At 42.2% G+C, this 12,750-nt stretch overlaps 1 protein-coding gene across 4 annotated transcripts in view; it reads left to right on the forward strand.

Moving 5' to 3' along the window:
• SCUBE2 (signal peptide, CUB domain and EGF like domain containing 2) overlaps nt 1-12,750 on the forward strand; it is a 47,304-nt gene that overhangs the window by 1,702 nt on the left and 32,852 nt on the right. For 3 of the 4 annotated variants that reach the window (XM_064513034.1, XM_064513033.1, XM_064513035.1), the window contains exons 2-6: nt 1,149-1,271; nt 2,889-3,014; nt 6,100-6,234; nt 11,979-12,104; nt 12,496-12,612. In XM_064513034.1, the coding sequence (XP_064369104.1) occupies nt 1,149-1,271; nt 2,889-3,014; nt 6,100-6,234; nt 11,979-12,104; nt 12,496-12,612 (627 nt within the window). The remainder of the gene's footprint in view (nt 1-1,148; nt 1,272-2,888; nt 3,015-6,099; nt 6,235-11,978; nt 12,105-12,495; nt 12,613-12,750) is intronic. The other variant, XM_064513032.1, reaches the window with a different exon arrangement.

Genomic DNA, 12,750 nt, shown 5'->3' on the forward strand with positions numbered 1-12,750 from the left:
AAAATACCTGAATACTTTCCGAAGCTGGCAGCTGGTGCAGTACCTACAGGCATATTTTGTGATTGCAAATAGAAAAAGAGATGAATGCTGTAATTGTAAATGGGAGAGGTGCTGGCTGAAATTCCCAGTTAGAAAGTGATCCCCACCAAAAAAAAAAAAAAGTTGACCGCTCTAGTAGTCACCTTCTGCTGATACCTCTTCAGTTCATTCTGTCATTCTAGCATTCATTTTTTTGTACTGATACTGAGTGGCTCTTCTGCAACTGTTCCTCTTAACCAGTCACTGGAAGTCTTCCTCTTTCTGTGTTTGAATTCTCCTCTGCAGTATGAAAAACTTCTGCTGATGCCTTCTGCTGCCTGTAACTCTTCTTTTTCTGTCTATACTTCTTCATCTCCAGGACTTCCTCCTGTTGGTGTTTCTTTTTCTCCCCATTTCTTCTGCTCTGGAGTTTCCACCTGGATATTTTACCTCAGTACGCTATGTGTTGTGATGGCTGGCCAGGTGATTTGGCGACATTGCTCATCAGATATTATTTTAATATTAAAAATTGGAATTATTAATAAATTAACCATCTGTTTAATGGTAAGTCAGTCTTTCAATGTATTGGGAGTGGTAGTGACTTTGAAAGTACGTTTCTCTAAACTCCCCTTGCTAGCTTAAAAGTCATCATGCTTCCTTACAGTTACATCATGGCTGTGACCAAGCACTTTTTCCGATGACTACTTTTTGTTAACCAGGAAGACTAACAGGCTTTTTCCTCTCCTTCATGCTTCTGTGGAGAGAGAAAGTCATATCTTCTTCTGCTGTAGATTGATGCATCTCTGTACAATTTTGTCAGCTAAATCTCATGGAGGATCTAGCCCATAGTGGATTGATGTAGATGTGTTTACAAGTGGGAGAAAAACTTAATACAAGCTTATCTGAAGTCACACACAGATAAATATACCCATATGCAGGTACAGCTATGATACGAATTGAGATTCAGCTACTGTCTCTGTATGTTTCAGTTTGACTTGCACATGCATATGCCCACGTATGCACTGCATGCACACGCACACAGAGCCTTACATCACCTAGTCGGTGATGTGCCCAGGTATTCCTACTTTGCCCCTGCTGACGTCCCTTCTGAATCTAGTGTCTTTTCACAGATGTGGACGAATGCGCCCTTGGACTTGATGACTGTCATCCAGATGCTATTTGTCAAAACACCCCGAAGCTGTACAAATGCATGTGCAAAGTGGGTTACACTGGTGAAGGGAAGAAATGTGAAGGTAAAGCGATGGAAGCACGACACTCTGTCTGTGCCAGTCATGTCTCTCTCCTTCCCTTCCTGAAAGGTTCTGAAGTGCTTTATAAGACTGGTACAATTAACAAACCAAAGTTCCTTGTGCGAGTGGAGGGCAGTTGCCTCACAGAAGCACAGTTTCTGCTCTCTGTAAGATGAAGGCAAACGTCAGCTGGGGATACTGGCACAAAAATCTCATTTTCATAAAAGATGTCGTGGAGGTCCTACGTACTCCTGTGCTTGAAAAATCTTGGTCAGCACCAAAGATTCCTTGCCTTGGCCAGCTGTATTAAAATGAGATGGGTATCCATCCACTTTTAATTGCAGTTGGATTGGTACCCAGAAATAGGAGACTTGATGCTTTACCATAGTCCTTGGTTGCTTCTTGCCACTTCCCCTTTCATAAATGTAACAGGTATAAGTGAAGGTGTTGAGCTTCAGGGCTGGCAGCTGCTCAAAATGTAACTGTTTGCTGGAGGAACACAGGGAATAGTTTACAAGATCAAAGCAGCAATAGTGTGTGTGTTTGTTTTTTAATTTCCAAAATCTGACTAGTAGACTGAGGAGGGGGAAAGAAACATTGCAGTATGTGAATGTGTGTGATGCTGTAACCACAGGAGTTTCCTGCCAGCATTAGAGGTAGAACTTGTTTTTTATGAACAGTTCCCTATGATTTTCCAGTCTAAGATTTATTTTCTTTAACTTTTGCTGTTCTGGAGTGGATTATCCATGCTACAAGTAAATTAGCACATGCTATTTTTTTTGATTACTGTGAAGACTTTTGGTGAGAGTGATATCATGCAGCAGTGAGTTCCACAGATCAATTGCTTGTATGATATATGTTCATAGGAGCTTTCAGTTAAAACGAATTCTGCCTTGATGAGGCATGATGATGACTTGCTGGTATTAACTTTTCCATTTGTTATTTTGTGTGCTTTTATCATGTCACCCTTTTACTGTATCACTTTACATATGTCCATTGAGTCCTTACAGAGAATGCAGAAAAAAACTTGATTTCTCAGTGTGCCTTTATACAGGAGCTTTTTCATTAACAGCCCCTCTGTCATCGTGTGTGTGTGTGTCTGTCTGTCTGTGAATCCTCTTAATCATCTGGTTGCATTTTCAAGATGAGGTTGCTAAAACTGTACTTGATATTATGTGTGAAAGCATTAAGCATTTCTGTTAAGACCAGGATGGAAATTTAAAAGTAATGGTTTAAAATATGGAAGCTAATTTATTCCTTAGGCTGATTTTAAACAAGACACTCTTTGTCTCACCACCTGATTTATTTCTGGTTTATAAAAGCAAAGGCGAGCCGATTGCGTTGCTTTCATCTAGTACTATCACTTGATCTAATAATTAGATTGTTGTTTAATCAGCAGCCTTAGAAAGCTTAAAATATAAGGTAAAACTACATGGGAATCTCCAGGAATTTTGTTACTTTTCAGAAACATTCAACAGGTGATAAGTCAAGTATAGTCTATTTGCAAGACAATGATGACTTAAGACAGCAGTTGCTGTTAACATTTACAGGTTTGCATCACAACCTGTCTATAACTCTCAAGCAAGCATCCATCATATTGACTTTTGCTTTATTCTGTAGACATTGATGAATGTGATAACGACTTCAATGGTGGCTGTGTGCACGAGTGTTTCAACATTCCAGGAAATTATCGCTGCACTTGCTATGATGGCTTCATGTTGGCTCACGATGGCCACAACTGCCTGGGTAAGAAGTGTGCTCATGAACATTGCAAGTAGCGATGCTAACTTAACCCTTTAACTGTATCCGTGGAAAACGCTGTGCTGAATCAGCTTAGCTAGAGAAGAATGTTACACCGGGGATTAAGGAACTCCAAGTACTGAAGTGCCGTCCCAGGGTGACTGTTTAGGGAATCTCTTTCCCCATCTGTAAAATGAGAGGATAGTTGTGCCACCTTTCTGGCAAGTGTTTTGGATCAAAATGTGTGAAGTGCCACCTATTATTATGCTAAACATGTTTCTAGAAAGGAACATGTGGTATCATTGCCTTTTCCATTCCAAAGTTAGTTTAAGGTCAATTCTCAGCTTTGTTTTCGGGTTTAGAAATCTTTTCGCTCAGATGTAGATCGAGGTGTATAACTTATGCACTTCTTGCTCTTATTGTGTCAGTTTCTTGTGAGATGTAAGCTGTAAGGAAGGGACCCAAGATTTGTAGTGTATAGTCACTCCCTTTTCTTGCTCCCTTTCTGGACCAGCAGATGAAAATCTTTAGAAATGGGTAGCAAGGCCTTGTGGCTTTACTGTGGTAGTATTCTTCAGCACACAGTGCGGTAGTGTGCAGGAGTGCATGAGCTGCCAGCCTGCTGGCACAGGCCTGGGACGGAGTCTTATGGGGATGAAGCTGTCCTACTTGCAGGACCCAAGCTGAGTATCCCGCCCTGCACTTTGGTACCTGTCCCACTTATTATTTCAGAGATGGCTCAGTTTCTTTCCTCAACTGCACTGTGTGTGAATTGCCCTGGCAGGCTTCCGTGCCTATGTCAGAGGAAACTTGCTCCCACAGCATACTTTCAAGATTGCAGTTAGCTTGGCTGGGGTGTTTCACTAGCATATGGAAGATCAGGTGGGGGATCAAACCACCCCTCAGCTGTATCTTGCACTGGGACAAATCAGAAAAGCTCTGCTGTGAGACTGCATTGAGTTTCACCTAGCGGGAACCTGGTGCCTGTGTGCACAGACTAACTTTGTTACAGTGTAGGCGGAGGGGGGGTGAAGTCACCAAGTATTTCACTAGAGAAAGTACACAGAGAGATAAGCAAAATATCTGCTGATGCTTCAAAATATTAGAAAAAGGATCTTATTTTTCTCTTTGTGTAAACATACAGTTGAGTTCAGTTGAGTTCAGTTTGGGTTGAGGTTAGCATGAAGGGCTAAATGTGAGCCTCTTATAATGCCACCAAAGGGTGTATTCTCTTTCCATCCAATAGCCCCTCTAGAGCATACTTCTGCTGACTGGTTTGCAATCAGTTAGATATAGACACAACTTAGACCAAAGTCTACCCCCTATTACATTGCTGTGAAGCTGCTCAATATTGCATGGCAGACTTTTAAAAATAAAGATGTCACTGACATAAAATGAAGTTTTTATCATTGACCAGCTAATTTTGAGATGTGATGGAAACTTCAAATAAATATTTTGGCATACAGCAAATTAGATCACATCCTCTCTTAATCTGTTTATTTACTTCGTTCACACTATGGTTGCCCCCCCCCCCAACTCTGATTTTTGAAGGTCTCAGCTGTGAGCCTGGGTTTTAGCCAAATAGACAATTACTTGTTGGAAAGAGATGGTATTCTGTAAGCTTTCCAAGGTCTGTGAGACAGAAACATCTGCTGGAGTTCAAATCTGTAGTACTGAAGACTCATGGTGGCTGTTTATTCATGATTGTTTGCACATTCACATCACTGTAGACTCTAAAATACTCTGCTTCTCTGTGATGGAGATATGTCAGCCGCTTTTGTTGCTATGACAGGTCACATTCTTTTGCATCCAGTTGGCTTACTCCTTGTCTTCAGTAGAAATTAAATCTGTTTTAATGCTACATTATGCTTCTCTAAAGGCATTCGCTTTCTCTATTTTTTTTGGGGGGGGGGGGGGGGGAGACAGCTGTTTTATGCCAGAAATGCTTAAGTGTTAATTTAAAAACACTGTACTGTTAGCACAGGAACAATGAACAGAACAGAGAGCGAATGTGGCATTCCATCTGAACTTGCAAATGAGACCAGTGCTTTGCCTCAGCAGTTTTTTATCATGTTTTTAAGGTACTAAGCATTTTTGCTTCCTTTTCAGATTGCCATCTCATAAAATTGGGGTAGGAAAATTCTTTGGTAGAGGTTACAAAAATCTGCCATTACTAAGGGATAAAATTCAGAAGAACTGGAGGCTGGGATCAACATCTGTAATTCAGAGGCTTAGCTGAAATTTTTCTGTTCTTCATTTCTCTTGGTTATATTGCAAGCAGAGACTTCCTATATTCTCTGGTTTTGGTGAATCTCTGAATATTGCAAAATCAGCACTACTTAAACTATTTCAAGAATTTCTTCTTTTGCCCTTGACTACAGTTAGGCGGCACAGCAGCAGCCTTAATATAAGTGATGATGAGCTAGAGCTGAGGGAGGAGAATGATAAATCAGCCCAAGCATCAGAACAGATGTGGTATGTGATTTATAGCTAGAGTGAAAGTCGGAAGAAAGATGAGAGCTTTATATTTAATCTAAAGTGATGTTGAGGTTGGTATTTTTCTTGTTCTATTTTTGCCTCAGAATGCAGAGCTTCCTGAAAAAACACCTTTTGTTGCTTGGAAGGGTTTAAAGCCAAGGTGTGTAACCCCGAGCAAGACAGAGCCATGTGTGGATGCCCAGCCTAGATGTAAAGGTGCTAGCTTGCTTAGTGGCAACAGTCTCCAGCCACTCCGCAAGGCAGGGTACCTTCTCCTAGGTGGAGTTGCTTCTCCAGGGCAGTTGCTTCTGGCTCCTCCTGGGCTACTCCGCCTTCCTGGTTAATTGTCCAGTTTCCTTGGAGCCCTGTGACTGATCTGGCAAACTGTGTGAAGAGGGGAAGAGAAGCAACAAGAATACATTTTTCCAAGGGTAGCAAAAAAGCAGTCTGGCTCAGGGTGTCTAAGCTGTCTGGATAGTTACGTGCTGAGTAGGTGTCTGCTCTGCATGTTGAGTGGCCTCTGCCAATATGAGGTCTTGGTGTTAATTTGTAGCAGTGGCTTCCATTGTGATGGGGCAGAAACACAGCTGATCTCTCTCTCTCTGTCTTTCAGATACAGATGAATGCATGTTCAACAATGGTGGTTGCCAGCATGTTTGTGTCAACACTGTGGGGAGCTATGAATGTCGCTGTAAGGAAGGCTTCTTCCTAAGCGACAATCAGCACACCTGCATTCACCGCTCAGAAGGTATGGACTGCTTTCTTCCACGCACAGAGCAGGAGTTTTTCGCAGAATCTTGCTGCAAAATCTCTAAAGCAACTTCAAAAGTATTTTTAGTTTGAGTTTTTCAAAAATGGGGAGGGATCTTGAAGTTCTCACTCTTTTTAAAAGGAACTGTATGTCTGGATCTTCTAAGTGACTTAAAAAAACTCTTCACATCTCTCCTGCCCCTTTGATCCCACCCTAATGTCTGTAGTGTTGTGCTTTTGTTAACAGCTGCACTGCTGTACTCCCAGTGTACTTTGTGCTCTGTTGTATAGCTGGGCTAACTTCTGATTCAGAGAATGGCCACATAGTGCAGAACAGTGAGTTCTGACTGTTTCCATTGACTTCAGTGATAGGGAAATAACCTTCAATACCTTCAGGTACCCTTTAGATTCCCTATACACCATTTAGGTTTCAGTAAGGAGATTTATTGTTTGTCAGCCCCAAGGGTATTGAAATCTTGTTCTTTGTTTTGAGTGAAGCCTTTATGAAGTGATCTTTGAGAGATCAGAGAGCCTTGGATGCCTAATTAGATATTGGGTTGAACAAAATTATTTCGGAGGCCCTCAGGGAATGCTTTAAAGTGGTTGCTCAGATCAGGGAGTTGTCTATTGAACTGTATAGTGAATATCATACTAAGAAATATTTAAAGCTGCAAAGTTTTCTTTAATCTAAGGCTTATCGTTGGCATGACTATAAGAGGAATCTGAGCATGAATAAACAAATCTCACTTTAAAAATCCCCATGGTAAAGAGATCAGCATTTATAGACATATATGGCCATCCAGAGATCAGTGTGCTGAGGTGTTTGTCATCTGACATAGCTGAACCGATCTTCTGTTTGAATTAAGAATTTGTATTCTCAGCCTCTCTGGTACTGGGCTTGGTCACCTGAGGACCTGCTCTGATACATCGTGATCTCTCAGGCCGTTGCCCAGCTTGCTACTGCAGGACCTGAGCCAGGAGTGGTGATAAGTGAGAAGGCTGCAATGGTGGGGCAATGCTTTTCCCTTCATGTTTCCTTACTAGCAGCGATGTTTGTTTATGTGCATATATGGATGATGAATCTAAGGGTAAAAGTCAGTTGCTTGAACTCCTCATCTTGTCTGATGCCATGAGAGGAAAAGCTTCCAACTCTTTTCTTCTTCTTTGCCTCTTCTTGAATACACTCTACTATCTCTTCTCACTCATCTTAACAGCAGAAGTATTTCCTTGCTTTTACTTTTTGTTCCCTAAATTGTCCCTTTGGACTTATACCTCTGTTCTGCTTTTGGGCAAAAAAGAGTTTTGTCCACTTAATTTAGCCATTTTTTCTTTGAAAAATAAAAGCAGGAGGGAAATAAAATGCTTGTTTTTCTAAGAAATATTTAATAAAATGTATGTTTATGGAAACCATTTTTAAGAAAAAAACCCTTACTGTTTTTTCCTGAAATGTGTCTTGATACTAAAACACAGAAATGTTGTTTTTGTTTTTAAGGCCATATTTTTCAGGTCGTTACCCTATTCCTGTTTTTTCACAATTCTTCTCACACTCCACAGGAGTCCGTCTTTTTTTCTCTTGAGTGGGCAGGTCTGTTGTAAGCCAAATCTCATTGTTCTAGCTCTCCCCTCTCTTTGGTCTCCTCCCCTTTTCTGCTCATCTCTAGGTCTTTTCTTTTCCTCTGCCACATATATGCCCCTCCCATAGAATACACCCTTTATTAGTCCTCTTTCACTGACCTCATAGCATTGATCTAAACAGCATTTGGCACCTACCTCCTAACCCATCTATTCAGTTTCATTTCTTCTCTGTGATACAAGGGGATATGTCCTTCCCTGTCTCCCAGCTGTGTTGAGTGCTAGAGAGGTCCTTCCTAGTGGCCTGAAATATTGGCCTTCACATACAGAGCTGAAGAATGAACTGGAGTTGAGAAAGGAGAAATGTGGAGGCTTGAGGCTATTGTATAGCTCCTGGTGGCCAGTGTAATGGGGATGCCTCAGACTCACCTGCCTTTCCAAGTCCATCTGCTCTTATCCTCTGGGTTCCTTGTCACCTATCCCAGGACTGTGACATGGGACTCGAGGTCACGTAGCTATTAGAAGAGAGTTTAATAATTAAAGTTGATCTTCATTTGATCATGTTGGTCCAAAACATAGAGATGCTTGGAGGAGGTTTGATGGTTCTGCCTAGCCCCTGCTTAAACCATATGAGCTCAGTGTGTCTTGAGTTGCACGCAGTCCTAATTTTTCCTTGGCTCTCTGGTCTCAGTTTTGGTCTCAGCTTTTCTTCATCTAAATGTGGGAGGATTTATTCCGGGAGGCTGCTGCTCAGGCCAGCAGGTCAGCCATGCCCGTGCAGCTTGTTTCCATGTTTGTTTAACTTGCTGTTTATTAGAGAGTATGAAAATTTAAAAGAACACATGGAGTTTTCACTATTAGATGTGCACCATGTCTTGCAGCTGCTATTGCTATTCATGACAAATCTTGCCACTCTCATGCAATATGTCACAGAGCCATAGCTATTTAGTTTTTGGGCTGAGACAATGGGAGTGATTTGGACCTGCAAAACGAAGGCCTCATTTGAAATCACTGCGTGGACTGGTGCACAGGGCACCCTTTCAGTTGTTGCCCTTGAACTCCTTCTGTCTGTGGAGAACAGTGGTAGTCAGAAAGCTTTTTGCAAAAGTGTTGCCTTCATGCAAGACTGTAGAAAGTATGCAAAAAGGCTAAAGCATTTCTGAGATGCCCTGCTCTGCTGGCTGTACTCCTTGACCTTGGGCTAGCAGAGGACCACCTCTGAGAGTCTCTGGTAGCTCCTGTATAACTGTCCTCTTTCTCTGTCTTACTAAATGCCTGTCTGCAAGTGTGCTAACTGGCACCTCAATGTTCTCAGCAGACTATTGCCGATGTCCCTACATCTGGGTAAAGACAACAAAGATGCAAACAGAGACGATAGGCATAAATGGTGAATTTACTGTGCCATGGTAGGAAAATACCACGCTGGCTCTTTGCCTATGCCTTGCTATTAATAGGAGTGCTCAGATCTCATCAAGGTTTGGTGGGTAACTTCACAAATGTCCAGACATCAGAAAGGAGCACCCTGGCTCAGGCTCTGCTAGGCCAGGCAGCATCTGGACTCTGCTCTCTTGGCTGGGAATGCTGCATCAAGAGGCTTGTCCTTCTCAAGGGACTTGCGTGTTAGCAGGGCAGATCTCCTGCACGAGAAGCTGTGTGTCTGGGAAGTGCCTGGTAGGATCTGAAAAAAATTTACTTGTGCTTTGGGTCTGGACCACAGTCTGCCATTGGAACAGCGTGGCCTGGGAGACCCTGTGTCCGTGAAGGAGTTTGCAGTCACACAGCATTTACAGTTGCACTGACGTTTCTGGGAAGCAACCTTGTGAAATGGGGCTGAATGGAAGATAATAATCTTCTGTCACCTTTAGAAACGTGCAGCAGCTTCACAGTAAATGTTTGAACATGCAGATGTCTCTCTCTCCTGTCAAATGCTCTCTTTTCAGTCAGCTAGGCTTTGGTGGTTTCCATCATGTATCTTGTTATGCAATGTGTGCTTTGTTATTACAATGTGCCCTGTTTTGGAAAGTGGATTTTTAGCTTTCTGTGGAGCAGTGATTGAATTCTGCTCACTCAGAACTGAACAGTCCCCAATTCAGCATTTGAACCATTTGTTTGATATCAGTGGACTTTACCAAAGTACCTGCTTTGAACAGTTTTCCCTTTGCTAGCTCAATAGAGACAAAAAATAACTTTGTTAACAGAAACTAAGCTGCTAATTCTCTTAATGCTTTCTAACACCTCTGAGTTAAACATGCAATATGATCTGGTCTGTTAAGGACAGAAATGTCACAAAATCACAGGAGTTAATAAGGCTAATTTGTGATCTTTATGGATTGCCCTGTTCTTTGAATGACAGCACAATAACGGATGACAGCTTTCATGTGGGCTTCTTGGGCTGTTTCTGTGTGCTGCAGGATTTGAAGTGTCATTGTCTTGTTAGACTTCTACAGAGTTCTCACTGTGGGAAAGGAATCAAAAAGCCAGTAGAGCAGAATAATCTAGGCTCTGCAACATCCATTCTTTTGTTGCTTAAAGCTTTCTTAATGTAGGGAGAGTACTGTGGCCTGTGCCTGGGATGGCGAGAATAGCTGTGCGCAGAGCAAGGACCTAACTGAAGTGTAATGGAATAATGGCAAGGAGCTGACCTCTACTTGCCAATATAGTATTTTGTTTCAATTAGTAATAGGGCTGCAAAAGGGGCTGTGTATGTCTTAAAAACGTATAGGGTGTGGAATTGTTCTTGTGGTCCCTTTTTAGCAGCATGGTCACCCTGTTCATTCTCCATCTGATCCTGCTTCTGCTCAACTCAGTGGAAGTTAATTCAGTTAATGCAGGATCAGACCTTCAGTGGATTAAACCCTTGTAGCCTAACTACACCGAATCTGAGTCTACTCACATTAAGTGTTCTTGCCAAGAAGAAAGTGTTTTGGTGTAACATGTTGTCTTGTAAAAGCCAAATGCCCAGCCTTGGTTCATTTGATGGTGAAGGTGTGCTCTCAGTATACCTGAGGGGAACACTCAAGTCTCCTTCTCTTCTTTCCCAATTCTGTAGCAATATAGAAGGTTTCAGCAAGAATTTGAGGTGTACCCTGGTCTACTATTAGAAGGAAACTATTCTTTTATTTTAGCCTAATGATCCAGTTTGATAACTCAGCCAGCTGCTGTGTAGTTTTAAGTTGTGTGTGTACAAAGCATGTTATGATCTCGCCAATGGCTAAGGCATTGATTTAGCTGAACCACTGGGCAAGGTGAAAGCGGTTTTTGCAATAATTCTAGGAACACTTTCTCCCTTCTTAATTGGCTCTAACTTTTTGCAAGGGCCAGGCAAGACAAGGAAGTGGCTGAGTGCTGGTGTGTGAAGGGCTTGTAACTCTCAGAGACAAAAATGACAAGATGCTTTTATGAGGTGAACCAAAAGGAGGAAAGTTGCTAGTGTCACACCGCTTTTTTGTTTGGTTTCAGTAGGCACTGGTTTGCACTAAATTCTGTTCAGCTAGAGAAGCACGCAGAGAGAGAGAAATGGGTGATAATCCCCAGCAGCGTTATTTTGAGAGGTGTTTGTTGAAATTGGAAAAAATGAAAACAAAGTGGTACAAACAAAGGAAAACTGAGATACAGCACAGGTACAACCTGCATGTGTTTCTGGGTCACTAGGTCAGTGCTGGGGCATCTGCTGTGTAGGCCAGTAATTGAAATGGGGATGATTTTTGTGTCTCTGGCCTAGGTATTGCTGTGTCTGGTGACAGCTCTTTTAAGCAGAGAGTTAAGAACTTCACACTAGGCTTTGATCTTGCCAGCTGTCAGCCACCTTGCAATTATTGTAAAAGGAATCAAGAGGTTTTATAGATAGTGATAGTATTGACCGAGAAGACCAAATGAGAGTGCAGGTGCTGTACAAATCTAGGGATGTTGCATTTTGACCTTGCAATCAAAGGACATGGGAACATATAAGATCACAGCTGATGAGCCCTGAGGGGGCACTGGCTTTGCAGGATTGGACTTTCTATGTTTCCTGTCTGTCAGCTGATGCTTTTTGTCCTAACGCTGTAGAGCCTTCCCAGAAGTAACAGGTTGTTTGCTGGGTGTATATTGGACTGACATTTTTATCTGGCTGCTGCCTGTGCACAGAGATGCTGAGGATGCTGATGGTCTTGCACTTGTCCTGTTTTGCAGAAGGTATGAGCTGCATGAATAAAGATCATGGCTGTGCCCACATCTGCAGAGAAACGCCCAAAGGAGGGGTTGCCTGTGAATGCCGACCGGGATTTGAGCTATCCAAGAACCAGAGGAGCTGCATTTGTATGCAACATTCTGCATGTTCTTATGGTTTCCCAAACTGAACGAATAGTGTTCTGTTTGCAGTGGTATGGGATTTGGTATGTTAAACTGGGATGACATATCTAAATTGTGTACATTTGAATTAAACCAGAATCAGTGGCTTTGCAGGACACTAATGCGCTAACCTATTGGTTGCAAAAATATCTGTAGTTTGGAAGCTGCACCATGATTCATGATTGTAGGAAGTTCAGCTCCACAAGAAATCTCTGCACTGTTTCGGTCCCATAGAGTCCTTGAGGGAAAGAGGCATGTTAGGAAGGTGTGTTGGATGGCCAAACATGGACAAAGTTGGGCATGGTCTTTCAAAGGTGCTAGAAGTACTTGTGAGATGTAACATGCATTTTCTTCCTAGTAACATGTAATCATGGAAATGGTGGCTGTCAACATACATGTGACGATGCCGATAATGGGCCTATTTGTGGATGTCACCCCAAGTACATCATGCATGTGGATGGGAAAACCTGCCTGGGTAAGTATACAGTACTTTTCTGTTGATGATGAGATGACTAGCGTGTTCTGGCATTGCTGTGTATGCATGACTGGTACTCTTCTTAATAGTACAGGCAGAAAACATCAAAGAACTTGCAACTAAAAAACCTGCTTGAGC

Source organism: Dromaius novaehollandiae, chromosome 5 (assembly GCF_036370855.1).
Source record: "Dromaius novaehollandiae isolate bDroNov1 chromosome 5, bDroNov1.hap1, whole genome shotgun sequence".
In the NCBI taxonomy this organism is placed as follows: Eukaryota; Metazoa; Chordata; class Aves; order Casuariiformes; family Dromaiidae; genus Dromaius; species Dromaius novaehollandiae.